The sequence below is a fragment of the Budorcas taxicolor genome, chromosome 8 (genome assembly GCF_023091745.1).
Source record: "Budorcas taxicolor isolate Tak-1 chromosome 8, Takin1.1, whole genome shotgun sequence".
Classification (NCBI taxonomy): domain Eukaryota; kingdom Metazoa; phylum Chordata; class Mammalia; order Artiodactyla; family Bovidae; genus Budorcas; species Budorcas taxicolor.
Window position 1 is genome coordinate 68,009,159 of NC_068917.1, and position 27,344 is coordinate 68,036,502.

The following is a 27,344-nucleotide window of genomic DNA, read 5'->3' on the forward strand; positions in this document are numbered from 1 at the left end:
GAAGCCTCACCACACAAGCTCTCTAGACTGCTGCCGGATTTCCCCTTAAATTCTCATTAGAGGATCCCAGGCCCAGGCTGACCCTGCCTGCCTCATGCTGACCTTCCCTGTGCTTAGACAGCACAGAGCTGCCTGTCTATGGGAACACCCCAGATCCAAGCACTGAAGTACATGCTTGTTTGGCAAATAAACTGCTGCATACTGAACCCTTTCAGCTCTAGAACATGCCTGACTCGCTCCTCGATGGAGGGAACAAAAGTTAAGGCACCTTCACAAACAGATCTGTGGCCCTGGCAGCAAAATCTCCAGACTTAACCCCGGACCTATGTGGTTCTGCACATACCTAATTTATCTTGGTGGACACCTGCAAGCTCAAGGCTTCACCTCTATAAGAAATTCAGCACTTGGTCAGGCTACAGCTGTCACTGGTTAAAAAACAGGTAATTGTTGGTTGATTTCAGGTTCTCAAGAAGGGAAAGTACGTCAGCCCTCAAGATCTTCGAAAGCCCACTCTGTGCTGGGTCTCAACTCAGGTAAGGCAGTCCCTACATGGGCAAAGCAGACAGGGGGGACCATGTGAGAAGCACTTCCCTTTTCTGTTTCACCCCAAAGGTGGAGACATTAGAGCAGACTGCCAGGGGGTTCCAATGGCCAGTTGATTTCAGGACTGCATGTTTTTCAACCCCTTTCATGGAATCATCACCACAATAAACATCTCTTCTTCAGAAGAGACAAGTTATTTTTATAACCCAAAACTGTAACATTACCTCCAGCAGAAATAATAAATAGCACCTATTACTGATCACTTTACCATACTTGTTCACATACAGGAAGGGTAAGCACAAATACTGTTATTCTTTAAAGTAATATCCTGGGAGTTCTTATTCTGTTTTGGTTTCCCATTAAGATCCACCATCTCCTCCTCAAAGATGGGAAGAAGTCCTTTTACTACAAATTCTGGCTTTTGCCTTTTAGGGCCACCTCAGGAGGACATTTTAATAGCAGGTCCAGCTCAGGTTCAACTGTCCACACTTTCACTCACACAGGCAATTCAGGGAACTTTCCTTTTAGCCCAAGACAAGAGTGTCTTACTCAGGGCCCCTCCATTCATGCCAGCATTAAATGTGGGTGATAAGTTCAGTGCTGTCAGCAGTTAATGCCAGGTCTAGTGTTTCTCATAGGTGGCTATGGCAACACGCTCCCCCCAGTCCCTGATCCAGTCATCCGGCGGGAACAGGGTGCAGCTGGGGAGGTGAACAATGATTGTCAGCATGAACTTTAATTTAGTTTTTGATGGGGGGAAAATCTGGAAATGGGACAGTAATTACTACCAAAGCTTTAATAAGAGTTGGGCAATTCATCTGACATAGGCAGGCTGATCAGGGCAATTACTCAAAGGAATCAGGCCCATAGTTCTAGGTTTAAAAGAAAAAAAAAAAAAACACACATACACACCTCTAGTTATCTTGAGTGAATTGAAGAATAGTTTCAAAAACAACTGTTAGATAAAATTACTTTAAGATGTAGCATTTTTGGTATTTTGGTATTTTACTCAGTCTCAAGAAAGTCCAAGACCATCAAATCTTTAAAAAATGAAGGTGTTTAACAGCATAAGAGGTTTTAAGTTAAAGGGCTCACAGTTAAAGACAGAAGAAACAAAACAGTCAATAGTTTCTTAGAACTATATATGAATTAGTTTATTCTACACTGGCTTGAAAATGGATGAGGACAGAAGAGAATCTTTTCCTGAACCTAAGCTTGAGGACAAAGGTTTTATGAGGCCCACCTACCTACCCACATTAATCATTAACCTGTGAATAAAGCTGATGGGCAGAGCAGCAAGCTAGTTAGCTGCAGCCCATGTTTTATTCAGAATACAAGTCTATAATTTCCATGAAATGGGCATGACTTGGGCAGACATATTTGTTTCTGCAACGTGGCGTCACAGATGGCCAACTGAACCAAGGAAGACAAGCCGTTTGTTTTAGTCTCTACCTTGAGTATAACTTTTTGCTTTGAGGGACTTCCCTGGCAGTCTGCACTTCGATTGCAGGGAGCATGGGTTCCATTCCAGGTCAGGGATCTAAGATTCCACATTCCTTGAGGCACAGCCAAAAAGTTTGTAAAAAGTTTCAATTTTTTTTGCTTTGAGAATTCCATCGAGTTAAAGATGTCTGACTTTTGTTCACTGTTTACTTAGCTTTAGTGCATTGTTGGGCATATTGTAGGTGCTCAGATCTGAGTTCAGATTGTGGCTCCTAACCTTCAACTCAAGGAGAGATGTTAGTGCTTTTATCTCTTACAAGGAATAGAAAGTTAGCTGGATAAACCAAAGAAACAAACTCCTTGGACTATTTCTTTACATGCATCCAGGAAACAAACAATTGCATTCTCCCCAGTCTTCCCACCCACCTGCAAACCACCCACACCCAGAAAGAACAGCACCATCATAATGGATCAGAGAACAGAGAGAAATGTGCCAAATTTGGAGGCCCATCTCATTAAAAACTTCCTCTAAAAAAAATCCCATTCCAATGAATGGAATAACCATGGCTTAGTAAAAGTGGTACCACCTGTATGAATGCAGAATATTCCTGCCCACCTACAGAGGGGTATGCAGATAAGACAACCTGATATACAGCAAAGCAGCCAGAAAACATCAGAGTTCCAAAACAGTCCACTTCAGCTTTATTGAATAACAGTAATAAAAACAGAAGAGAACAATTATCTTTGTAACTTTTTAAAAAAACTACTCACCTTTCATGCTTGCTTCTTTGCTTCACAGCAAGTTAGGAGCAACATTCACCAATACAGCCTCCACAGCGTCTCTTAACCCTTCGGGGCCTTAGCATCCTCCTTTGTTAAGTGAGAGGGTTGAGTGCACCACGAGTTTTCCCACTGTAGCATCCTGTCTTAACTGTCGTGTTAAGAGGAGATGCAGAGAAAGCAGCATCATAGTGGTTATTTCAAACTGAAGACCTATGTTCCCGTCCTAGCTCCTCAGGCACCTGCCCCATCACAGTCAAGGTTCTTTCTTAAAAAGATGTCAGTATCTTTGAGAGGATGGAAAAGGGGGGCTTATGTCATCCTGTCTCTACCATAAACCATCACCTTTTTGGGTCCCATGGATAGTCCAAACCTAAACCCCTTTTCCTCCCCACCCTGCCCTTCAGCATTAATAATTTGAGTATCTATCTGTTATTAACAGTGAGCAACTTGCAGTGTATTCACCTCCTTGAGAACAGTGGAAGATCACAGAATTTTTCTTACAACCTGCAATCAGCTAACCCATCAAGAAACAAACTAAAGCTTCGACTGCCTAAGGAAGGAAGACTGTGCCCAGGGGGCTCGGATAACTAGTGCAGACTTCAAGTTCTCTGATTAGCGTTTACACTTTAGGCAACTTTAATATCCCAAAGCCTTATTAGCCTGAAAATGTGGTAACAACTGAAAAGAAATGTGTTTTCCTTCTGCTCTCACATAGCACTGTTTTGTAAATTCTTCACCTGCACTGAAGGGACCAGTGTAGTCCATACCTGTGCAGAACTGCCCATCTGCCTCCACTTCAATAGGAATGGAAAAGACTTTATAGTAACAATGAGTCTATGTAGAACTAAGAAAAGTGAGCACTGAAGATGCTGCTGGGTTGGGATTTCTCCCTGCCAGCTGGTGCAAGCCTGGCTTTGTTGACTCCAGTCTGAAGAACCTAAGTGAGATGCAGAGGAGCCTGGCCCACAGCAACTGCCTTCAGCTCACTACCTTTCAGCAATCAAATGCAATGAACTTCATTATAGACACCACATCCTGTTATAATTTTTAGACGAGAGTCATGACCCAGTGTTTGCTTTTAGAGATTGTAAGACTGTACCAGGTATATCGTTGATGGCTTACATTTTAGTTTCCACGTCAGCCTCTGGAGGCCACAGGTGGCTGCCATGTCCTCTCGGTGAGCAGCGTTCCTTCCGCTGAGCACTGGCGGCTGCACCTAGCCCCAAGGCCTCAGTCGGCAGGCCTACAGACCAGATCATTCACGCACAGGGTGCCAGCTTGGGCCTTAGCCTCCTACTTCTATTTTCTGCGTGACCTGCAGAGGTGAGCCATCTTGTCAAATTGCCTTTCCTCTGGCACTGTACGAACTGTGCATTCCAGCTCTTGAAGAACATCTGGTTTAAATAAAATCAGTGATTATGGGCTTCTTCGTATCTACTAAGGGCAAAGCTACTAGGAATGTAGACAGGCAGAAACAATGACATATTAGGCTCGCAGGTATTTCTAGGACTGCTTCTGTTTTAAGATTACTGCCACCCCTGTCTTGACAGTAAGAGACGGGAAACAACAAAGTGTTAAACACTTGGATTTTTTTTTAACAGTTGGCTAATTACATCATTATTGTGAAAATGATTATAACAAAAATTATAATCACTAGTAGAAAAATCATTTTTTAAGAGTTTTGCAGCTCAGACCAAACACCACTTAGGTATAGGAAAATTCACAACAATGGGAGTACTATCTTGAAATCCTGCTAGAAATCCTCTGTAAACAACACAACTCCAAGGCAAGAAGCAACCACTCCCAAACCAAACCAAAATCTAGTCTGTTGCTGTCTGAATGAACTGGGACTGAGAACACACAGAATGAGGTTTGCCTAGATGGGGCCAAAAAGATTCAGCTGGTTTCTTAGAATATAAGAGAAAGTACCATATTATTGCTGTGTATTTTATATATACTTAGCTATGAGGATGTATATACTTAACCACACATCACACGCTAATCCAAGAAGCCAGCCTGTGCATCAGTGGCAACTCCCAAGCATTATTTTCCTGTTTCAGTGCAAAGGAAAGGTTCATAAACAGCTTCTTTAAAAGTTCAGCTTTAATGACAAACATTTATGACATCAGTCTCTCTTCAAAATTAGATGTGAATAAACAGTTTCCAACAGAGGTACTGCAGTGCCTTTTCAATACACTGTATTCAATGCGTTGGGGCCCTGGGGATGCCCAGTGATGTACACGTTGAAGCAATAATGTAAGTCTGTAAGCCACTGCTCCTGCACACCTCCGCTCTTCAGTGTCTGCAAAGAAAACAAGAATAATGTGAGAGTGGTACTAAAACTGCTTCCTGATGGTTTTTATCACACCCAAACAAGATCTCAAGAGTCCCTTAGCGGTATCACCATCCATAAATTACGACAGCAAATCTCAGTGAAAAGGGAACCTGCTACTGGGGAATTACCACAGGGAGTTAAAACTGCTCGTTTCATCCTCAAGCACAAGTGCTACCAGTTTCTTGTTGGGTCTCTTCCCTCCTACCTCTGCTAGGCACTAATGAAACTGCACCATTAACCACCCCTTACTCTGTATTTCTGCCCTTTTGCATTCTAGAATCTCATGATCTCTGCATTAACATCAACTGAGAATAATAATTCTACAGGACTCAATTTGTCATTCTTACATAGATGGGCTGATTCTCCAAATTCTTGACTTCTTCTATTTCTGAATTCTGCTTCGTCTTCCATTACTGAAGAGATTCAGAATGCATCCTATGTTTATGCATGTATAAGCTCTATGACTCTGAAGTATTATTATATATACCAATTAATAACTTCCTCCAATCAAAAAAACCTCATTTCAACTCTCCAAACCAAAACACCCAAATGAATCCTTAAACAGAGCTGCCTGCCCCAGGTGAACACAGAACCAACCGTTAGACAAAGCTAAAGCCTACAACTTCCAGCTTCTTCCCCCTCTCCAGTGACCTAAATGACCAGAAATAGGTCTGCAGTTTATTCCTGCTAAACTTCCTTAATGACAGCTAACATTTGTTGGGTATTTAATAAATGGCAGTTACAGTATAAACTTTACTTGGATGATTTCATTTTGGTCAACAAAACCCAACAAAGTTGCTACTATTTCCATTTCTACAGCTAGGAAAACAAGCTCAGATAGGTTTTTTTAAAAAAAAGAAAACTTGCCAAATCACCATAGTCAATCAATAGAATCTATCACAATCCAGGCAGGACTGACTCTGATGCCGTACCTTTTCCAACTAAGCTGCCTGCCACCTTAATTTAGTTTGAATATTTTAAGGCTTTTAGTACTGATTCTGGAATCAGTGACAGTTACCAGACACTAGGGGAAGTCTTAAGAAACCACCACACTGGGCTTAATCCCAGGAGTCTGTCAAGGTGCAGGAACCCTGGCCTCCCACAACCACCTCCGTGTCCATGAATCTAGTACAAGCAGTAGGGTGGCCCTGTTCGTGCTTCTTACTGTGATATTCTTGATGATCTGCTGCACCAAGATGGCGTTGGTCAACATGTGGGTCCTGAGGGGTGCATGCTGCAGCAACAGGCGGAGCAGCTGGCCCACTACAGGCAGCTCCTCAGGCCCAGCTCTGTTCACCCGCAGGCTCTGCAGCATCAACCTGAGGACTCGAGGCAAGAGGGCCAGGACGGAGACACAGACCCCCCAGAGCTTGTCCCTGCAAAACAAAGAAACGTGTCAGTGAATGGACACATAGAGGAGAGGGGCCCTTTCCATACTTCCCAAGACTGAAAAATGTCCTTTTAATGAGAAATGAAGTGTTTTCTGATAAAACCCCACAAACCAAAACTAGTAGGAACTGAGTTTCATTGAGAGCTAAGTAAGCAAATGCAGTGATGAATTAGCTGCGTGCCCCTATTTTAGGGGTTTCAGAAAGCCTAGCAAGCAGCATTTTCCTGGGCAAGACATTCTTGAAGCCCTAGTGATCATATTTAACAGAAAATTCACCAGAGAATAGAAAGACCTGTACATACATATTATTCTCTACCAGTGAACATTATGCAACTGTTGTGCAATACCAAAGGTCAAAGGGGAAAGAATATCCCACTGGTAAAAGAATAAGAAAAGAACCTCATGAAACTCTAAGCCTCTGACCTGGATTCTGAGCTGCTTCAATGTGTTAGAACAGGGCAAATTTGCAGAGAAATATGTGCTCTCAAGGAACCAAAAGGCATTTGAGAAAGTAGCCAGTCAGGGAACTGTCATGGACCAGAGACAGTAAATCCAAATTTCAGTGAGCATCATTCTTTTGGTAACTTTATAGAACAGGAACAGAAATGTTTTATGAGAGCAGTAAATGGTCTAACCACAGTCTAGAAAAGCGTCAATTAAATGGAGGAAAAGTCCACTGGCTGCTAAAGGCTCTGATCTTAGTCTGTTACGGTTTCAAGAGTGCCTAACTGACCCAGTCCCAAGACTTTCTAAGAAAACCTGACTACCTCTAGACACAGAAGCAGCTAACCTTTCACCATCTGACCTCCCTCCCAAATCCACATACAGCAACTGCATCAAAGGTGGATACTGAATCCATCCTAAGGCGGCAACCAAATCCTCTTACTGGAGACTTTATTCAGCCTGTGGACTCATGCACAGCCAGGTCAGGACAGCGGTGTGCAAGAAGAGAAAGTCAGACTGAAAGACACAGTTAATGATGAGGCAAAGGCACAGAGATGGTAACTACACAATCTAGAAAAGACTAGAGAAAGCCACTTTGGTTCTTCCTGGGTTTCAAATTCCTACCTGCACAATTCCTACCCTTTGGGGTTTTGTTTTTTTAAAAAAAACAAGTCACTAATGACCCAATATATTCATTTTCTACTTGAACTTGAGTGAATTTCAAATAACTGGATCAAGACTTCTAAAAGGACTCATAGATTCTACATCATACCAAATTAAGTATAGTGAGGGGATGAGTGGTTTAGAATTTCACCTTCACACACCACAATTAAAGAAAACTGTCAGGTCAAAAAGAAGATGACCTGGGGAACCACAAATGATGGAAGCAATACCATTTGAAGAGTCATTCTTAGGTTTTTCTAAGAGTTGTTATGTACAAAAATAACTGTACTTAACTATAAATTATTTAAAGGACAGAAGCAGAACCAATGAAGTTGAGATTTTAGCTCAACAGAGAACAATAGTTCTAAACCACTCTAAAGGAACTGATGAAAGTCATTTCATATATAATTTTCAGGAGTTCCACTAACTAACTGCAAACTTCTGATATATTCTTGTCAGATAATACCAACCAATCCTCCGCCCCCTAAACACAGAAATATGGATAATATACTTAAAAAAAAAGAAAAAAAAAACCAGCAAAGCTCAAAAGCTAGAATGGTGAACTCTCTAGGTGCCAGCAACTGACAGAACTCCTATAGATACACAGGGGCACAAACTGGATGTGGGATTTTAGGACGCGTTTTCAACAGCCAACAGCTTTGGAAGATAAGGCTTCAGCCCCAGTTATAGAAGGTGGGGAGCTAAGAACTGGGCTCCCTGCAGAGAGCTGGAAGCCAGGAAAAGGCAAATGTGAAACTGCCCACAGGGAGGTCTCCACAGATTCTCACAACAGATGAATTCAGAGAAAGCTATACAGGCCCAAACATGAGGTTGTTTCTTCATCCCCATGAGTGACATTTCTAGAGCCTGACCTGCTCCCCAAAACAAGGGAGAATTCCCACACCAGAGAAACAGTGAACAAAACAAACTGACAAGAAACACCAATGAATGAAGAATAAGCAAGAATGACAAAGAGCCAAGTAAAAACTCAAAACAGATCAAAGGGAAAACTACAGCTGACAAAATAAAAACTTAACAGAAGGGTTAAAGAATTAGCAAAATGGAAGATGTTAAGAGAGGACAGAATCAGATGCTCCCTATGTTTAAAAGGAGTTTTTAGGAGAGAACAGAAACAGTGGGTGAGATAATAGAAATAAAAACGGTACTTCCCATACCTGAAAAAAAGAAACCTGTCTTCAGATTAAAGAAGTTAAGTCTCAAGCAGGGTAAATAATAACAAACCTACACTAGGTTATAACCTGACTTTCAAGGGAACAAAGAGAAAAGAGTCAAAAACCGTGGAAAAGAATAGACTATGAGACAAGAGGGCTCAGTTGAACAGCAGATCTTTCATTTATTAACAGAGTCCAGGAAACAATACAACAGTTTCTTCAGAGTACTGTGGCCACAGTTTTGAATACCTCAATTGGTTGAGCCCGATTTTTTGGTTAGCACTTGTGAAGTTCCCAGTAGTTTCACTGGCACTCTCATTATCTGTAATCTCACAATTACCTTGTGTAGGAGGGTAGGAGCAGCCCAAAAGGGAAACTTAAGTACCTAAGGCTCTGGCTGCCAACCCTTTCTTGTGCCTAAGTAACGTCATCCAGAGATGCATATGGTCATCGTAGTATCAAACTTTCCAATACCCAGCACAAAACACTTTTACAACAGAATTTCTAAACAGGCAAAATGTATCAAATACACTTAATTTTGTCAGTCCAACCACATACAATCAAAGCAGAATGTTCTATAAGAAACTAAGAAGACCTCTGAAACATACAAAGGGCCTATATTTCAAGTGACAGGAAAAGACAAATAGCAAAATACCTATTTCAGGGATGCTCACTATAAAATTTTTATAACCTTGAGAAGTTCCTTGCTATTTACAAAGGTTTTTCTTGAGCTATTAGACCTAAAGTTTGATGATGTGTAAGAAAAGTACCGTCAGATCTATTTATGTGTAAATTTTACAGGATATTAACAGTGAACTCTACCAAGTTTTAAATACGCACAACACTGTGGGAAAAATCCCCATCAGTAAGTTATAGTACATTCCTAAAACGGAATACTACAGAGCAAAGGTACCAGACGACAGCCAATCCTGCTTGCAGACTGTATTTGTAAATAAAATTTTATTGGAACACAGCCACACCTATTCATTTATGTATCATCTGATGCTGCTTTCATAGGATCAGGGAGTGCTGAGTAGTTCTGACAAGTTCTGACAAAAGCCTAAAATATTCACCATCTGACTCTTTATAAAGAAAGAAGTTTGCTGACTCCTGGTAGAGAGAACCAAAATGAATTACATCCTTAAATCAGCATGAGTAACTCTCACAATGCTGATGAAAATTAAGTCACAAAAAATACACTATGATTCCTTTTATAGTAAACTCTTAAAACATGCAAAACAAAGATTCACTGTTTATACATGCACATAAAACTTTTAAATAAAAAGGCAGCAGAGTGACTAACACAGAAGTGGTCTCCGGAGCTGTAAGAGAGAGAGGTAACTGTGGAGAGGACATGGATAGAGTGCACGCTGACAAGGTTCTATTCCTAAACCTGGAATTTAGCTAAATGGATATTCAGTTTATACTCTTTAAACTACTTAAATGTTTGACACAATCATATGTATGACATATTTCTATGACACTTAAAAGCTCGAAAAAAGACTTAAAAAGGCAAATGTCAAAATGTGACAGAGTGATTTTTATTTTCTTATATGTGCTCATCTCTTAAGACTGTTTAATAACCTCCTTGCAATGAACTGTAAACAGCATACCGAAAAGAACATAAGCATGAGAACACTTGAAATGAGAGTGAAATCTTCCATACTATCCTAGAAGCTTTAGTCTAAAAATTATATAGGAACAAAAGTAATAATTAAAAAACACCAGCATCTTAGAACAGTTTGCTTAAACCCATGAATTTAAAATTTGAGTCTACCTAGTTCTAATGAAGCCCAAACAAAATACAAAGGCTCGTATTAATGAGTCCATTCTTCTTAATTTTTTCTTGCCAGATCTATAGCAAAGTTAAGGAAAGCTGCCAAGAAACTCTATAATACCATCTAACTTTTCAAATTTGTAGCTTACAAGAAAAAACAAAACTAAGACTGCTATACCACATCACAAAGGGGATTCACAAAAGAACAAAGAGGCAGGCAGCTAGGGATATACAAACTCTAAAAAAGAATTAGATTTCGGAAATATCTTTTATGGATTGACTGACTGAAGGGAGTTGAGCAAGTAGGAAAAAAATTAAAAGTTAAGAGTACAAAACTGTTACCTTTTTCTTAGATGTTCTGCTTCTCCTTTCTCTAAAGTAAGCAGAAAATAAAGCAGACTGTAGCAACAAGAAGCCAGAAACGGCAGTAGAGTTTCACTAAGTACACACGTATGATCCAGGAGCTTACAGATAACACCCAAAACACAGCCAGCCGTGCTGTCAGGAATTACAGTCAATCCAACCTAGGCAGAGAAATATGAGGTTAATGACCTCTTCACAACAGCCCTTCTCCCCAGAATAAAGACAAATACCATCACCTGGACAGTTAACCTCCCATCACTACTGGTGGCTCAGATGGTAAAGAATCTGCCTGCAATGTGGAAGATCCAGGTTTAATCCCTGGTTTGGGAAGATCCCCTGGAGAAGGGAATGGCAACCTACTCCAATATCCTTGCTGGAGAATCCCAAGGACACAGGAGCCTGGCAGACTACAGCCCATGGGGTCACACAGTCGGCAAGGACGTAACAACTACCCTACTACTGGTGGAAATGAGAATAACCACAACACATGCCATGCCACCCACCGCATCAGAAGGTCCTGTTTCCCTCTGACAACTTAACTGCTACCTGAAATGACCCTGAAAATATTTAAACTCAAGAAATACTATCAATCCAATCCCCCACATCCCCTTCAAGACAAAGTCTCTTAAATTTTCTAGATGTTACAATTTCTACTGTTGGCCAGAAATATTATTTAAAAGGCTTATTTCATGGATCCAAAGAAAATCTTGATACCAACGATCACATTTACATGATCCTGAGTATTCAGACTGGAAAACGCTAATCTGGCACCACCCTCATCTCAAGAAATTAAATGCACAAACCAGAGTTCATTTTACAATTTTCCTTCCCCTGCCCTTTGATTTGACTGGTCATTCAGACATAACCAAAGAAAATCATCTGCACTGGAGTAAGGTAATACTATACTTACTCTTGACTGCCTCACTGCCCCAGACCCAGACAGGGGACATCCTGGTACACTGGCTCACCTGGACTCTACTGTATCAACAGCCATTAAGGTGGACTCTAACTTGTAACGATAAGTATACATAGTTAAAATCTCCTGCAAGCAACTGTTGAGTAATCATAGTCTGCAGGCTCTGAGGTCTTAACCTTTCTACCAGGCTGTCTGAAGAAAGTGACCAAGACTGACTGGAATGCTGATCTTGGAACAGTGAGTTAAAAAAAAAAAAAGATGGGGATCTTTGGAGATACAATGTATATGGATTGGAAGTTTAATAGCAGGAAGAAAAGGGTACTGAGAATTCAAAGAGGTAGTCTTCCAACTTGAGGGAAGTAAAGGAAACGGGGTACACATGTGCCTATAAAATTATCCAAACAAGTGACAGTCCCTTGAAGAAAACCTTGGGAGCTCTCCCTTGCACTGTAATATATCATTATACTAAAAAGTCAAAGATCAAAGTGTAATGGTTGGAGGAAGTTAAAAGCAAAACCCAGGCATATACCTAATGAGAATTCAATACCAATGGGAACAAGAGACACCCACAGGCCAAAAGACAAGTAAGTTTCATGGCTAAGCTCAGTTTCTAGTGGCCTTGAGCCTGTGAGGTGACAGCCCTACTCCACACCTCACCCCTTCTAGGTATGACACTAAGCACATGTTCACGAAAGCATTTCAAGTCAGAAAGACCCAAGGTATCATTTTAAGGTCTTTCATTGCTCATATGTAGAGAGTAAGGTCCTGGGAAAAGCGAGGGATTTCCTTAAGGTTACAGAATTAATTAGCAACAGCCAGCAAACAAACCAAGATTTCTCAGTTCTCACCACAGATCAGAGGCCATGAAATTATTAAGCTTAGATTTCTGGACACACACTCTCTCCCTGATTATGGCAAACCAAATATTAACCAGTGAATCTCTATGCTTTTTGTGTAACAGAAAAAAATGTTAAGTATATTTACCAAATGCTTACTGATGGCAGTCTGCAGGACGTCAAAGCTTTGGCTTCGGACAGGGACAACCAATAAATTGTGACAAACTGTCTGTCAGAAAGGAGAAAACCAGTACCAGATCAGAACACTGTAGGTCAGAAACAAGTCCAATAGTTTTTTTTTAAACCTACTTGCTCTACATATCAAAAAGAAACTCAACAAGAAGTGACTCTAAAGATGCAAACATCAATCAATCCTCGTATATATGGGCTAATTTTCCAAATAATTCATTTATTAAATACTTACTGAGCACTGTGGAGAAGGAAATGGCAACTCACTCTGGTATTCATGCCTGGAGAATTCCATGGACAGAAGAGTCTGACAAGCTACCAAATATGGGGTCACAAAGAGTTGGACACAACTGAGTGACTACCACACAAACTGAGCTACTCTTATCAGGCGCTACGCATAAGAGTGAAAGAATGAGAAACTTCTGTCTCACAGCCCTCGGGTAGCTTACAATCAACCAAGGTAGAGCCTACATTCCCATTAAATAAGCGCTACAATAGGGAATACACAAAAATACACAGAGGAACTGTACAGAAAAGATCTTCACGACCAAGATAACTGCAATGGTGTGATAACTCACCTAGAGCCAGACATCCTGGAATGTGAAGTCAAGTGGGCCTTAGAAAGCATCACTACGAACAAAGCTAATGGAGGTGATGGAATTCCAGTTGAGCTATTTCAAATCCTGAAAGATGATGCTGTGAAAGTGCTGCACTCAATATGCCAGCAAATTTGGAAAACTCAGCAGTGGCCACAGGACTGGAAAAGGTCAGTTTTCATTCCAATCCCAAAGAAAGGCAATGCCAAAGAATGTTCAAACTATGGCACAATTGCACTCATCTCACATGCTAGTAAGTTCAGTTCAGTCACTCAGTCGTGTCCGGCTCTTTGTGAGCCCATGAATCGCAGCACGCCAGGCCTCCCTGTCCATCACCAACTCCCGGAGTTCACTCAGACTCGCGTTAATCGAGTCAGTGATGCCATCCAGCCATCTCATCCTCTGTAGTCCCCTTCTTCTCCTGCCCCCAATCCCTCCAGGCATCAAAGTCTTTTCTAATGAGTCAACTCTTCACATGAGGTGGCCAAAGTACAGGAGTTTCAGCTTTACCATCATTCCTTCCAAAGAAATCCCATGGCTGATCTCCTTCAGAATGGACTGGTTGATCTCCTTGCAGTCCAAGGGACTCTCAAGAGTCTTCTCCAACACCACAGATCAAAAGCATCAATTCTTCGGCACTCAGCTTTCTTCACAGTCCAACTCTCACATCCATACATGACTACTGGAAAAACCATAGCCTTGACTAGACAGACCTTAGTCGGCAAAGTAATGTCTCTGCTTTTGAATATGCTATCTAGGTTGGTCATAACTTTTCTTCCAAGGAGTAAGCATCTTTTAATTTCATGGCTGCAATCACCATCTGCAGTGATTTGGGAGCCCAAAAAAATAAAGTCTGACACTGTTTCCACTGTTTCCCCATCTATTTCCCATGGGAGTGATGGGACGCGATGCCATGATCTTCGTTTTCTGAATGCTGAGCTTTAAGCCAACTTTTTCACTCTCCTCTTTTACTTTCATCAAGAGGCTTTTTAGTTTCTCTTCACTTTCTGCCATGAGGGTAGTGTCATCCGCATATCTGAGGTTATTGATATTTCTCTCCCGGCTATCTTGATTCCAGCTTATGTTTCTTCCAGCCCAGCGTTTCTCATGATGTACACTGCAAAGAAGTTAAATAAGCAGGGTAACAATATACAGCCTTGATGTACTCCTTTTCCTATTTGGAACCAGTCTGTTATTCCATGTCCAGTTCTAACTGTTGCTTCCTGACCTGCATACAGATTTCTCAAGAGGCAGGTTAGGTGGTCTGGTATTCCAATCTCTTTCAGAATTTTCCAGAGTTTATTGTGATCCACACAGTCAAAGGCTTTGGCATAGTCAATATAGCAGAAATAGATGTTTTTCTGGAACCCTCTTGCTTTTTCCATGATCCAGTGGATGTTGGCAATTTGATCTCTGGTTCCTCTGCTTTTTCTAAAACCAGCTTGAACATCTGGAAGTTGACACTTCACGTACTGCTGAAGCCTGGCTTGGAGAATTTTGAGCATTACTTTACTAGCATGTGAGATGAGTGCAATTGTGCAGTAGTTTGAGCTCAAAATTGTCCAAGGCAGGCTTCATCAATACGTGAAGCGTGAAGTTCCAGATGTTCAACCTGGTTTTAGAAAAGGCAGAGGAACCAGAGATCAAATTGCCAACATCCGCTGGATCATGGAAAAAGCAAGAGGGTTCCAGAAAAACATCTATTTCTGCTATACTGACTATACCAAGCCTTTGACTGTGTGGATCACAATAAACTGTGGAAAATTTTGAAAGAGATGGGAATATCAGACGACCTGACCTGCCTCTTGAGAAACCTATATGCAGGTCAGGAAGCAACAGTTCTAACTGGACATGGAACAACAGACTGGTTCCAAATAGGAAAAAGAGTACATCAAGGCTGTATATTGTCACCCTGCTTATTTAACTTCTATGCAGAGTACATCATGAGAAACGCTGGGCTGGAAGAAGCACAAGCTGGAATCAAGATAGCCGGGAGAAATATCAATAACCTCAGATATGCAGATGACACCACCCTTATGGCAGAAAGTGAAGAGGAACTAAAAAGCCTCTTGATGAAAGTAAAAGAGGAGAGTGAAAAAGTTGGCTTAAAGCTCAACATTCAAAAACAAAGATCATGGCATCTGGTCCCATCACTTCATGGGAAATAGATGGGGAAACAGTGGAAACAGTGTCAGACTTTATTTTTTGGAGCTCCAAAATCACTGGAGATGATGACTGCAGCCATGAAATTAAAAGATGCTAACTCCTTGGAAGGAAAGCTATGACCAACCTAGATAGCATATTGAAAAGCAGAGACATTACTTTGCAAACAAAGGTCCATCTAGTCAAGGCTATGGTTTTTCCAGTGGTCATGTATGGCTGTGAGAGTTGGACTGTGAAGAAAGCTGAGTGCCGAAGAATTGATGCTTTTGAACTGTGGTGTTGCGTGAGAGTCCCTTGGACTGCAAGGAGATCCAACCAGTCCATTCTGAAGGAGATCAGCCATGGGTGTTCTTTGGAAGGACTGATGTTGAAGCTGAAACTCCAATACTTTGGCCACCTCATGTGAAAGTTGACTCATTGGAAAAGACTCTGATGCTGGGAGGGACTGGTGGCAGGAAGAGAAGGGGACGACAGAGGATGAGATGGCTGGATGGCATCACCGACTCGATGGACACGACTCTGAGTGAACTCCGGGAGTTGGTGATAGACAGGGAGGCCTGGCGTGCTGTGATTCATGGGGTCGCAAAGAGTTGGACACGACTGAACGACTGGACTGAACTGAACAATATGGAGGTCTCAGTGATATAAACAAAGAGCTGACAAAAGCCTTTCTCCCATCTGGTGGAAAAATACATCACTGAAAAAAACATGATCCAGAAAATAGAAATACCATGTGCAAATTATGCTGCCTCTTATTCCCTAACGGTAAAAGAACAGTCTATAACGAAGAAAAAGATGAATGAGATGGGAATCAAATCTCTAGTATTTTTAATTTTCCAAGATCTCAAGAAAACAAGAAGCAGAATGACAGCATCAAGTCCTTCAGAGAATCACAACACAACTCCAGAAGCCAATGGAATGCAGTACCAAAATGAAGTTTGTAGAAAAATCCCATGGGGACACAAGATAAGGCTAGTGGAAAGAAGAATATGACTCTAGGAAGAGAAGGAATCGTCAAGATAAATTCCAGAGAACTGTCAATCCTCAAAAATCAACAGTATCTGCATTATGTCTCTATAAACCTCTTGCAGAGTGATACTACCCAGAGTTTTCACAGGGCAATTGTCTTCTCTTTTAAACCAGTAGGTAACAATGTAAACAGGATATTTTCAATGCCATCTTCCTTCTTCAAAATGAGCACAGTGAATATTATCATTCATAAAAGGTAAATCATATTTGAAAGGCCCATTCAATAGTAAATGATCACTCAATGCCCTTCTTTTTCCTTTCTGCCTCCCTCCCCTCCTGAACGATCAGTTTAGCTACTGCGTGAGGCCAAGCTAGACATCAGCACTAGAGTCAATGGGCGAGCTTCAGTGGCCCAGAGTCAGTTATCTGTTAACAAATAGAGGTGCTCTGTCCCCAAGAATTGGAGTTCAAATGGGATAAGAAAGATGCCCACAGGGGAAAAGGGTGGCACCGAAAGGAGACGATCACAGACAGAGGAAGTGACCAAGTAGGTAAATAAGTAAATGGAAATTGGAAGAAATAAGAAATGGAAATTTCTCACCATCAGAAAAAGCAGGTACAAGAGGAAAAGGAGAAAACCAGAATGAACCCCATGGTGTTGAATTCCTGATTTCTGTTCACTGATAAGGTCTGGGAACAGCAACATCAACTAGCAATGAACACACTTCTAAGAGTCCAGAATTGTTTCCTAAAATCCATTCTCCACCTAAAGGAAAACTGGGCTTCTTAAAGAAATACCTGATTGCTGGGCTGGGACAGGGAAAATACAACATGAATCTGAAACAATCTGTGATACAATAAAAGTAGTACAGCTAACCCTTGAACAACATGGGAAGGGGATTAGAGGCACAGACCCGCTGTGCAGTGGAAAATCTGCACGTAACTTAATAGCGGGCCCTCCACATCTAACGTTGTTCGTATCTGCAGATTCAACCATGGGTCCATGTAGTAATGCAGTATTTACTACTGAGATAATCTGCATGTAAGTGGGCCTGCACAGTTCACATCTGTGTTGTTCAAGGTCAACAGCACTCAGAGAAACGTGAGGACATGTCAGAAGAACAAAGACGTTTGCTTCCAGGAGGACCATGGCAAACATGAACATCACAATTAATAAAGATAGTAAGGAACTTTAATCCACTGCAAAGTATAAGAAACCATTCTAACAAAAAGAAATAAATGAATAAAAGAGAAGACCAAAAAGAAATGATATTTACACTGTTTCAAAACATCATAAAATATTACTAAAGGGGAAAAAATAGAGTGGAGAAGGTGACCAGAAACCACTTACTCAAGTGGGCAAAGTGAACATCTAATGGGACAAATCAAAACCCTGCACCATCTGACAAGCTGCCATCAGAAACCCACAGCATCACTTCAGCATCACTTGTGACATATTCCTGCCACATCTGTATAACCTGATTTAACCATGCGGAAATAAACCTGAATTGAGAGAAATTTTACAAATAACTGTCCTGCAAAAATGATGCTTACTCCTTGGAAGAAAAGTTACGACCAACCTAGACAGCATAGTAAAAAGCAGAGACATTACTTTGCCAACAAATGTCTGTCTAGTCAAGGCTATAGTTTTTCCAATAGTCATGTATGGATGTGAGAGCTGGACTATAAGAAAGCTGAGCGCTGAAGAATTGATGCTTTTGAACTGTGGTATTGGAGAAGACTCTGGAGAGTCTCTTGGACTGCAAGGAGATCCAACCAGTTCATCCTAAAGGAGATCAGTCCTGAATGTTCACTGCAAGGACTGATGTTGAAGCTGAAACTCCAACACTTTGGCCACCTCATGTGAAGAACTGACTCATTTGAAGAACTGACTCATTTCCCTGGTGCTGGCAAAGACTGAAGGCGGGGGGACAAGGGGATGAGATGGTTGGATGGCATCACTGACTCAATGGACACGAGTTCAACTCCGGGAGTTGGTGATGGACATGGAGGCCTGGCGTGCTGCAGTCCATGGGTTCGCAAAGAGTTGGACACGACTGAGTGACTGAACTGAATGGATTCTTCAAAAATGTCAGGGTCAATGAATGACACTGCTTTATCAGCAAAGTCTATGTGCTATTCTAAATCCTTTGTTGTCATTTCAACAATCTTTACAACATCTTTACCAGGAGTAGATTCATTTCCTCATTCTTTGCTCATTCATTAGAAGCAACTCTTCATCTGTTCAAAGTTTTATCATGAGATATCTGCAATTCAGTCACATCTTCAAGCTCCATTTCTAATTCTGGTTCTCTTGCTATTTCTACAACTGCAGTTACTTCCTCCACTGCAGTCTTGAACTCCTCATGAAGGTTGTAATCAACTTCTTCTAAACTCATGCTAATAGCGACATTCTGACCTCTCGCTATAAGTCACAAATGATCTTAATGGCATCTACAGGGTGAACTCTTTTCCAGAAAGTTTCCAATTTACTTTGCTCAGATCCATCAGAAGAATCTCTAATTATGGCAGCTTATAGCTTTAGAAAATGTTATTTCTTAAATAACAAAACTTGAAGGTCTAAATGACTCCTTGATCCATGGACTGCAGAACGGATGCTGTGCTAGCAAGCATGAAAAAAACATTAATCTCATTATGTATCTCCATGAGGGTTCCAGAACGACCAGTGTTTTGTCAATGAGTAGTAATACTTTGAAAGGAAGCTTTTCTTCTGTGCAGAAGATATGAACAGTGGGCTTAAAATAATCAGTAAACCATGGTGCACTGTCATCCAGGCTTTTTCCTTTATAGGACACAGGCAGAGTAGACTTAGCATAATTCTTAAGGGTCCTAGAATTTTCAGAATGGAAAATGAGCACTGGCTTCAACTTAAAGTCACCAACTGCATCAGCCCCTAACAAGAGTCAACCTGTCCTCTGAAGCTTTGAAACCAGACACTCATTTCTCTCTAGCTAAGACGCGTCCTAAATGGCATCGTCTTCCAGTATAAAGCTGTTTTGTCTATATTGAAAGTCTGTTATTTAGTGTAGCCACCATTTCAATCATCATCTTAGCTGGATCTTCTGGATAATTTGCTGAAACTTTCCCATCAGCTATTTCACCTTACACCTTCATGTCATGGAGACAGGTTCTTCCCTTAAGCCTCATGAAACAGTCTCTGCTTCCTTCAAACTCTTCTGCAGCTTCCTCACTTCTTTTAGCCTTCAGGGAATTGAAGAGACTTATTAGAGTTTTAGGGCTTCCCTTGTAGCTCAGTTGGTCAATCTGCCCACAATGTGGGAGACCCGGGTTCGATCCCTGGGTCAGAAGATCCCCTGGAGAAGGAAATGGCAACCACTGCCAGTATTCTTGCCTAGAGAATCCCACAGACAGAGGAGCCTGGAGGGCCATAGTCCATCGGGTTGCAGAGGGTCGGACATGACTTAGTGACTAAATCATCATCAGGGTTTTGCTTGAGATTTGGCTTTAGCTTTAGAGAATGTTGTGGCAGTTTGATCTTCTATCCAGATCATTCAAACTTTTTCCATGCCATCAATAAGGTTGTTTCACTTTCTTATTATTCCTCTGTTCATGGAATAGCACTTTTAGTTTCAAGAACTTTTCTTTTGCATTCACAACTTGGCTAAACAGCACAGAGGTCTAGTTTTCAGCCTATCTTTGCTATCAACATGCTTTCCTCACTAAGCTAATAATCATTTCTAGCTTTTGATTTAAAGTAAGAGATACACAACTCTTCCTTTCACTTGAACACCTGGTGGCTCAGACAGTAAAGAATCTGCCTGCAATGCAGTAGGCTGTGGTTTGATCACTGGGTCATGAGGATCCCCCAGAGAGGGAAATGGCAACCCACTCCAGTATTCTTACCTGGAGAATTCCATGGATAGAGAAGCCTGGCGAGCTACAGTCCATAGGATCACAAAGAGTTGGATACAACTGAGCGACTAACACACACACACTCACAGAGGCCACTGTAGGGTTATTTATTAACTGCCCTAATTTCAATATGGTTGAGTCTCAGGGAATAGGGAGACCTGAGAAGGAGAGAGATAGGGAATGGCTGGCTGGTGGGGCAGTCAGAACACACATATTTTACTAAGTTCTCTGCACTATCTCATGTGGGCATGGTTCATGATGACAATTAATTACAAAGCCTGAAACAATTACAACAGTATTATCAAAGACCACCAATCACAGCTCACTGTAAGAAATAACAACGAAAAAGTGTGAAATATTTCAAGAATTACCAAACTGTAACACAGAGACATGAAATGTACCCATGCTATTGGAAAGATAACAGACATCCTCAATGCAGCACTGCCACAAAATTTCAGTTTGTAAAAACTCAATCTGCAAGTACGAAAAACACGGTCTACTTGTATGCTGAAGTATGGACTATGGGCATTTTGTCAAATAGTTTAAGAAAACAAGTTATCTGTACTGCAGTTGTAATTTTTCTTTAAGTCTGAAATTGTTTCAAAAAAAAGTAAACAAAAATACAAACACAGAGACACACAAACATACATGTATATAGGCAATCTTCACTTTTGCAACTACAGTGTTAACCAAAACTTGCATACCTCAGATTCCTGACCTCACAGTGCACAATTCCAGAACAGGCATGGCAATTCGCTACTGTGGAAACTAAGTTTTTAAAAAATTTTCTACCTAATTTTATACAGAAATATCATACAAATAAAACTGTTAATAAAATGAGAGATTTCAAAAACAAAAGAAAAATGGTCTATTTCTTAAACTAGAGTAATGTTTTATTATTCTTCAGAATTTAGTTAAAAAGTAGTCTTTTCAAACCATTCAAAATTTTATAAATGACAATGAAAATTAACCTTAAAACCTTCCACTAGCTCTGGAAAAGACACTTCCATTTGGGAATGATATCTCTGTCCAAAGATTCCTTTTCCCTTTGTGATCTTTCCCTTTCAACTACTATTTCCATCATTAATGGAAAGATCATACAATTCTTTCTTCAGTGTCTGGAAGAAATGATCACGAAGATACTAAGTGAAAACTGCAAGATCCAAATCAGAGTATGTTATTTGTGTAAAAGGAGAAGCCAAAAGAATACATATAATCATTTGTGAAGACACAGAAGTTATCCAAAAGAATACATTTAGAAACTAAGGAAGGGAATTGGGTGGCTGGGAGACAGGGAATGGAAGAACACTTTTACTATGATCCTTCTGTTCTTCTAAATTGTGCTTTGTGGGACTTTCCTTGTGGTCCAGTGGTTAAGAATCTGCCATCAATGTAGAGGACACAGGTTCAATTCCCGGTCTGGGAAGATTCCACAGGGCAACTAAGCCTGTGTGCCAGAACTAATGAAGCCCTAGAGCCCATGCTCTGCAACAAGAGGAGCCACCACAGTGAGAAGCCTGCACTCCACAACTAAAGAGCAGCCCCAGAGAGTGACCCCCACTTGCTGCAACTGGAGAAAGCCTGTGCACGGCAACAAAGACCTCGTACTGCCATATAAAAATAAATAAATGCTTAAATGTAGTTAAATAGATAAATAAATTATACTTTGTTTAGAAAATCTACTCAGAAAAAAAGGTCCGATTTAAATAAAAAACCACTTCAGACTAAGCAGATAAAATAACTAAGCAAACCCACTCCAGGGACTACTAACTTTTTCAAATGAAATAATAATAAAAAATCAATTTTTACACTAAGGCTGTCAAAAACTAAATATATTTCAAATAATTTCATATGAAAAGGCCAACTTAAAGACAAATTTTATCCAAAACAGAACTAGAATCTTAACTTCAAAAACTAACAATGAAACTTTCAGATTTTTCCTAATTTATGTCTTAACATTTCAAAGACAGCATCCTTGAAGTTTAATACATGTCCTTGGCAATGTACACTCAGAAACATAACCAATCACATTTTCATGACATGTGTCTTTACACAGATGTGATTCTGAAAAATTAAAATTGTCAGAGAAAGATTACTGGAGTTGTGCAAGTTATCAAACTAGACACTTAACAAGTCTATGTGTGGAATCTGGGGCCCACTAATCAATCCCCATACCACGCTTTCCCCAACCCATAATGATGTAGTTTAAAAACATTAGCAACAATCTTACAAAACAACTACTAATACTAAACCCAATCTCTTCATGTACTATGGATTAAGATAAAATGCCAGATATTAGATATGCAGGCTGGGTACCTAACTCATTAGTTTTCACTGTTTAAAATCCACTATTTTTTGAAAGCCGATATATGAATATGGTTAGGCACCCAGTAATAAAGAGAAGAAAGTGTCCCTGGCATGACCTAAGTATTGTGATCAGAGTCAAACAAAACCATGAGAGAAATGTGTTAGATATCTGTCTACAAAAGGTGTAGCCCTAAGATACAGGAAGAACGTAAAGATTATTCTGGAAAAGAATGCAAGAAGTAGTAAATAGATCAGCTGAATAAAATCAATTGGTATAGCAATAAAACAGATTTAGGTTCTAGAGACTACCCTGTTGAGAACAATGACAAATGTTGTTTTTTGTTTGAAAAGGCTATGGCCTAGCAATTACGAGTTACAAGAAAAGAATATACAGTCAACACCCTAACCAAAAACCTTATGTATCATTAAAAAAAAAAAAGTTAGCTAGCACAGAACACAACCTCAGAATTTGCAAGAAAAGTTCCAACCAACATTATTTGGGATGACACAACTGCACTACTACTGGGCAAGTACTGTCCAATGCAAGGAAAGAAACTGAAGAAATAAGTAAAAGACATTAACTAACATATAAATATCTTACAGACTCAAATCCTTAGGACTAGTATTTAAGATGCTTTTACACATTTATATATTTGTAACACAAAACAATTCTGACGATTAGCATAAAAGATCAGCCCTATAATTCCAATTTAAATCACTATTAACAGTTAACCTAGACTTGTAGTTTTAATTTGAATTTCACTATAAACAGTACTGAAACTTAAGATATTAAGATGCACCATGCTTGTAAGTTTATTAAATGTTTTAAGATTTACCATAAGAATTGTGAAGGTTTGTCTGAAAACTGAACTATTTACCAAATAGTGAATATATTATTTAAACTGTTTTTTAAAGTTTTAAATATGTTTGTAACAGGGATAAAATATAATTAAAGCCTCCTTTTAAAATGACTGCCTAAACTTACTATACTTATCTAAAAAGACTTGTTAGGCTGAACTTTAAAATTCAAGGGAAATTTGGGGTTTAAAATGTAACTTTGATAAACTACATACTAATTCTTTAAAACCAAATGAACTTCCAAATAATTTTTTCTGTTTAGAAAAACCCACCTTCAAGGAAACAAAATCCTGCTTAACTCTTATTCATCCTTCACTATCTACGTAAAATTCTTCCCTTTCCGTGAAGCCTTTCCTCTTTTCTATAAATGGATTTATCCTTTTACTCTACACTAGTAAAAAGACAATAAATGTGTCTCTATCATTCAAACAGCTAATTTATTCTATTCTAGTGCCATAACTTTTTGAACACTCTTCTTTTAGGAATCTAGATCGCCTATCCAAGGATCACATGCACTTTCAGAACAGGGACTGTGTTTTATACTACTCTGCTGCTGCTAAAGTCGCTTCAGTTCATACTACTCTAAATCTCTAAAACCATCTTACACGAGTCAATGCTAACACATAGGAACTACTGGTGGCTGACGAACTGAATTCTAACAATCTTGCATGCCTTTTCAAACGGACCATTACCTCTGTTACGTCCCAATGGTGTAAAAACTGATCCAAGTCAGTGAGGTAAAGCAGCACAGGAGAAAGCTGCGTCTGGATGACGTGAGGCACTCCTCGAAGGCTCTGAAGCCAAGTCAGTTCCTCTTTTGAAAACCCTAATTTGAGTAAGAAAGCCAATTTAAAATAAATCACAAAGCATGTAACATTCTTCAATAATTTTTTAAAAACAGACATGTATCTTCAAGTTAAATTCTTCAAGCTGTTTTCTCTGAATTTCATGTATTATTTTAAAAAATAAAATGCCAGCAATGTAATAAAATTCATATAATTATGTAAACAAAGATGTGACCTGAATCAATGTGTAATACATCAAGAAATAATATTATACCCCTTATACTGAGGACTTTACCACCTTTATACTTAAGTAAATGTGAAAGACATAATCATTCTAATTAATGTCAGGTTTAAAAAAGCAAACGAACAAGAGAAACAGCATGCTCCTTCATACATATACCAAACTCTGTATTCTTAAACAATAGCCTTCCAAATGTTTTAAAACTATTCCATCCCTCCTAAGTCTATTTCTTCAACAATTACTGTGTACTTTCTTCTACCTATCCTATTTGTAAGATTTCTGATTCTCTTACCACCTCTATTATACCTAGTCTGACCTACACAAACAACTTGCCAAAGTCCCTCCGGAAAGACAGCTCTTAGAATGATCAGAATACCAGCACAATGTGGTCTGACCCTAGCTACCTGCTTTGATGTTTTCAGATCACTGCACTTCCACGAACATGCCCTAAAGAGTTATTGGTTTGGAAGCCATATCACACTCCTGATTGATTCCTAATGAGTTTCCTAAAACCACTAAACCCTTTGACAGGTACTACTAATTAAAACATAAAGCCCTCACATCCATCTCAAACGCACACATCCAAAGCTATCAAACAAACATGTACAAGTCTACTTGTTTCTTTTATATAGTATTTATCTTGCTACATTCAGCTCCTTATCAGAACCTTTCAAGCTATTTTCGGATTCTGATTTAACATATTTAATAAGTCTATTAATTTTAAGTCTTCAGAAAATTTCAAACACTGTCATCTTTATCATCCAATTACAAAACAAAATTACTGAAGACAGTACAATCATCTAAAACAACAGTAAAAATACCAATCCAATACATCAAGACTCATTTTACTAATTTTTCTTTGAAATCAATGGAAAGCAAAATATGGCTAATTAAAATCTGATGTTTTTCCTAACACACTGAACATTTTAAACATGTTTAAAATGAATATTCACCATCTTATTAAACTATGCAGTGAGGTTCAAAACTTAGACCCAAACAGGTAAGACAGTAAATCTTAGGGGAATTTTCATACTAGGTTCTTTTCCTTTCCTTAACTTGGCAGATCAGTGTAGTTACCTGTAAGTGTTGAAAATAAGAAGCTGAAATAGTCCGCATTACTGATGTTTAATGGTACACTTCCATTCTGTTCTTTCACTGAAGACTTCCATCCAGAAAATGATGATCTATAATAAATGGAGACCTAGTACTAGAAGTGACCAACTTGAAGACTCAGGAATAAAGACAGAATATACGACTATTTTTCTTTATTGAAAACAAGTCTAATTTAAGAGCTCAGACAAAAATCCACAGTATGTATAATCTTTACATATAAGGGTTCAAGTACCATAATATGGAAAACATTTTCAACATTTATTTATGTAGTTTCCTTGAAAAGCATAACTGGTCCACATATATGGTGCAACTTAAAAAATTTTCCACACCACTCAAAACTCAGATTCAAGGAGCCAAGATGAAGTTCTGCTTTTCAGTAGTAGGTTCAGCTGCTATGTATTTACTACCTCATCTTTATTAAAAAAAAGTCTTACCTTGCTTATATAAATGAGCTAAGTTTAAACAAGCTCCTGCTTCCTACCTAAGCAAAAGCATCTTAACTAGGTAAAGAATACTTTAATTTAAAGCCACTCTGTGATAACTATGCATTCCTATACTTTGCAAAGCTTTATAACTAGTCTACTTCACAATACTGCAGCTAAAGTATTGGTAGGGGACTTAAGGGAATAGCTAAGCATAAAGCAGCTTCTCATTAAATGAAGATTATCTGGTTCCTGCTATGAGATCAGTTTCCAGTGATATCTTTAAAAACTCTCTTCAAGGTAAGACTAAGAAGGAATACAGGCAAATGTCAACCATGGATACAGCAAAAAAAAAAAAAAAGGAGGAAGAAAAAGCTGAGAATAATCAGATCCAAAAAGCTAAGACTACAATTTTTTATCACAGAAACGTGAATAAATGTCAAGACAAAATTAGGAGTTTCTAATTCAACAAGAAGCACTTAAATTTTTTTACCACTGAAATAACTATTTATTAATATTCTTAAGAGTTGGGGAGTTAAAAATAATGGAAACATTCTTCTGAATCATTCCCACTTAAAGGACTTCTCTTTGCTTAAAGGGCTATGGAGGGAATGTCACAAGCTCAGAGGTATAAAAAGTCAGAGATGTTCAATGGAAATGAGTACAAAATGGTGATTAGAAAACAAACCAACATCCTCTTGAACCCAGTGAAAACTGCGCCACCCAGTGGCTAAAAGGGGTAGCAAATCCATTTAAAAATCTAGTTTGGACAAAAGACAAGCAATGTATCACACTGTCCTTAAAACTACCATGACCATATATACTGGACACACCAGAACACTTCTGAGAATAGAAGGGACGCTATTATCAATCATGCTTGGACAACAGCAGCAAACTAGACCTGCTCCTGGCAGCCTAGCTCACATGTTCACCCTGCTTCGAAACCGGGCTGAATTTCTCAGTAGCTGCTCCCTTCTAATATTTTCATCTAATAGTGTAGATTACGTTTCCACATCCATGTCTTCTGTTCCCCAAATCAGCTGTAAATAAACTAGGGGCAGAGAGGATAAGGAAGAGTAAAGGTCAGCAGAACAACACAGGTAGATGGAGGGGGAAAAAAACTCAAACTCAAAAAAGCTCTA

The 27,344-nt window shown here is 39.5% G+C and overlaps 2 protein-coding genes across 5 annotated transcripts in view; one reads left to right on the forward strand and one right to left on the reverse strand.

Annotated features, from left to right (window-relative positions):
- Positions 1-4,946, forward strand: part of INVS (inversin) — a 133,783-nt gene extending 128,837 nt beyond the window's left edge. Inside the window, exons 16-17 of the mRNA XM_052644796.1 lie at positions 462-533; positions 3,209-4,946. Of these exons, the coding sequence (XP_052500756.1) occupies positions 462-533; positions 3,209-3,360 (224 nt within the window). The 3' untranslated portion in view covers positions 3,361-4,946. The remainder of the gene's footprint in view (positions 1-461; positions 534-3,208) is intronic.
- Positions 4,063-27,344, reverse strand: part of TEX10 (testis expressed 10) — a 49,774-nt gene continuing 26,492 nt past the window's right edge. Inside the window, exons 10-16 of one of the 4 annotated variants that reach the window (XR_008199816.1) lie at positions 25,745-25,851; positions 24,334-24,467; positions 12,814-12,894; positions 10,893-11,074; positions 6,270-6,480; positions 4,755-5,071; positions 4,063-4,163 (exon numbers count right to left, since the gene is read on the reverse strand). Coding sequence is in view for 3 of the 4 variants with exons in the window: in XM_052644797.1 (XP_052500757.1) it covers positions 4,958-5,071; positions 6,270-6,480; positions 10,893-11,074; positions 12,814-12,894; positions 24,334-24,467; positions 25,745-25,851 (829 nt within the window). In the remaining variant the exon portion in view is untranslated. Of the gene's footprint in view, positions 4,164-4,662; positions 5,072-6,269; positions 6,481-10,892; positions 11,075-12,813; positions 12,895-24,333; positions 24,468-25,744; positions 25,852-27,344 lie in introns of those variants that run through there. The other 3 variants (XM_052644797.1, XM_052644798.1, XM_052644799.1) reach the window with 3 other exon arrangements.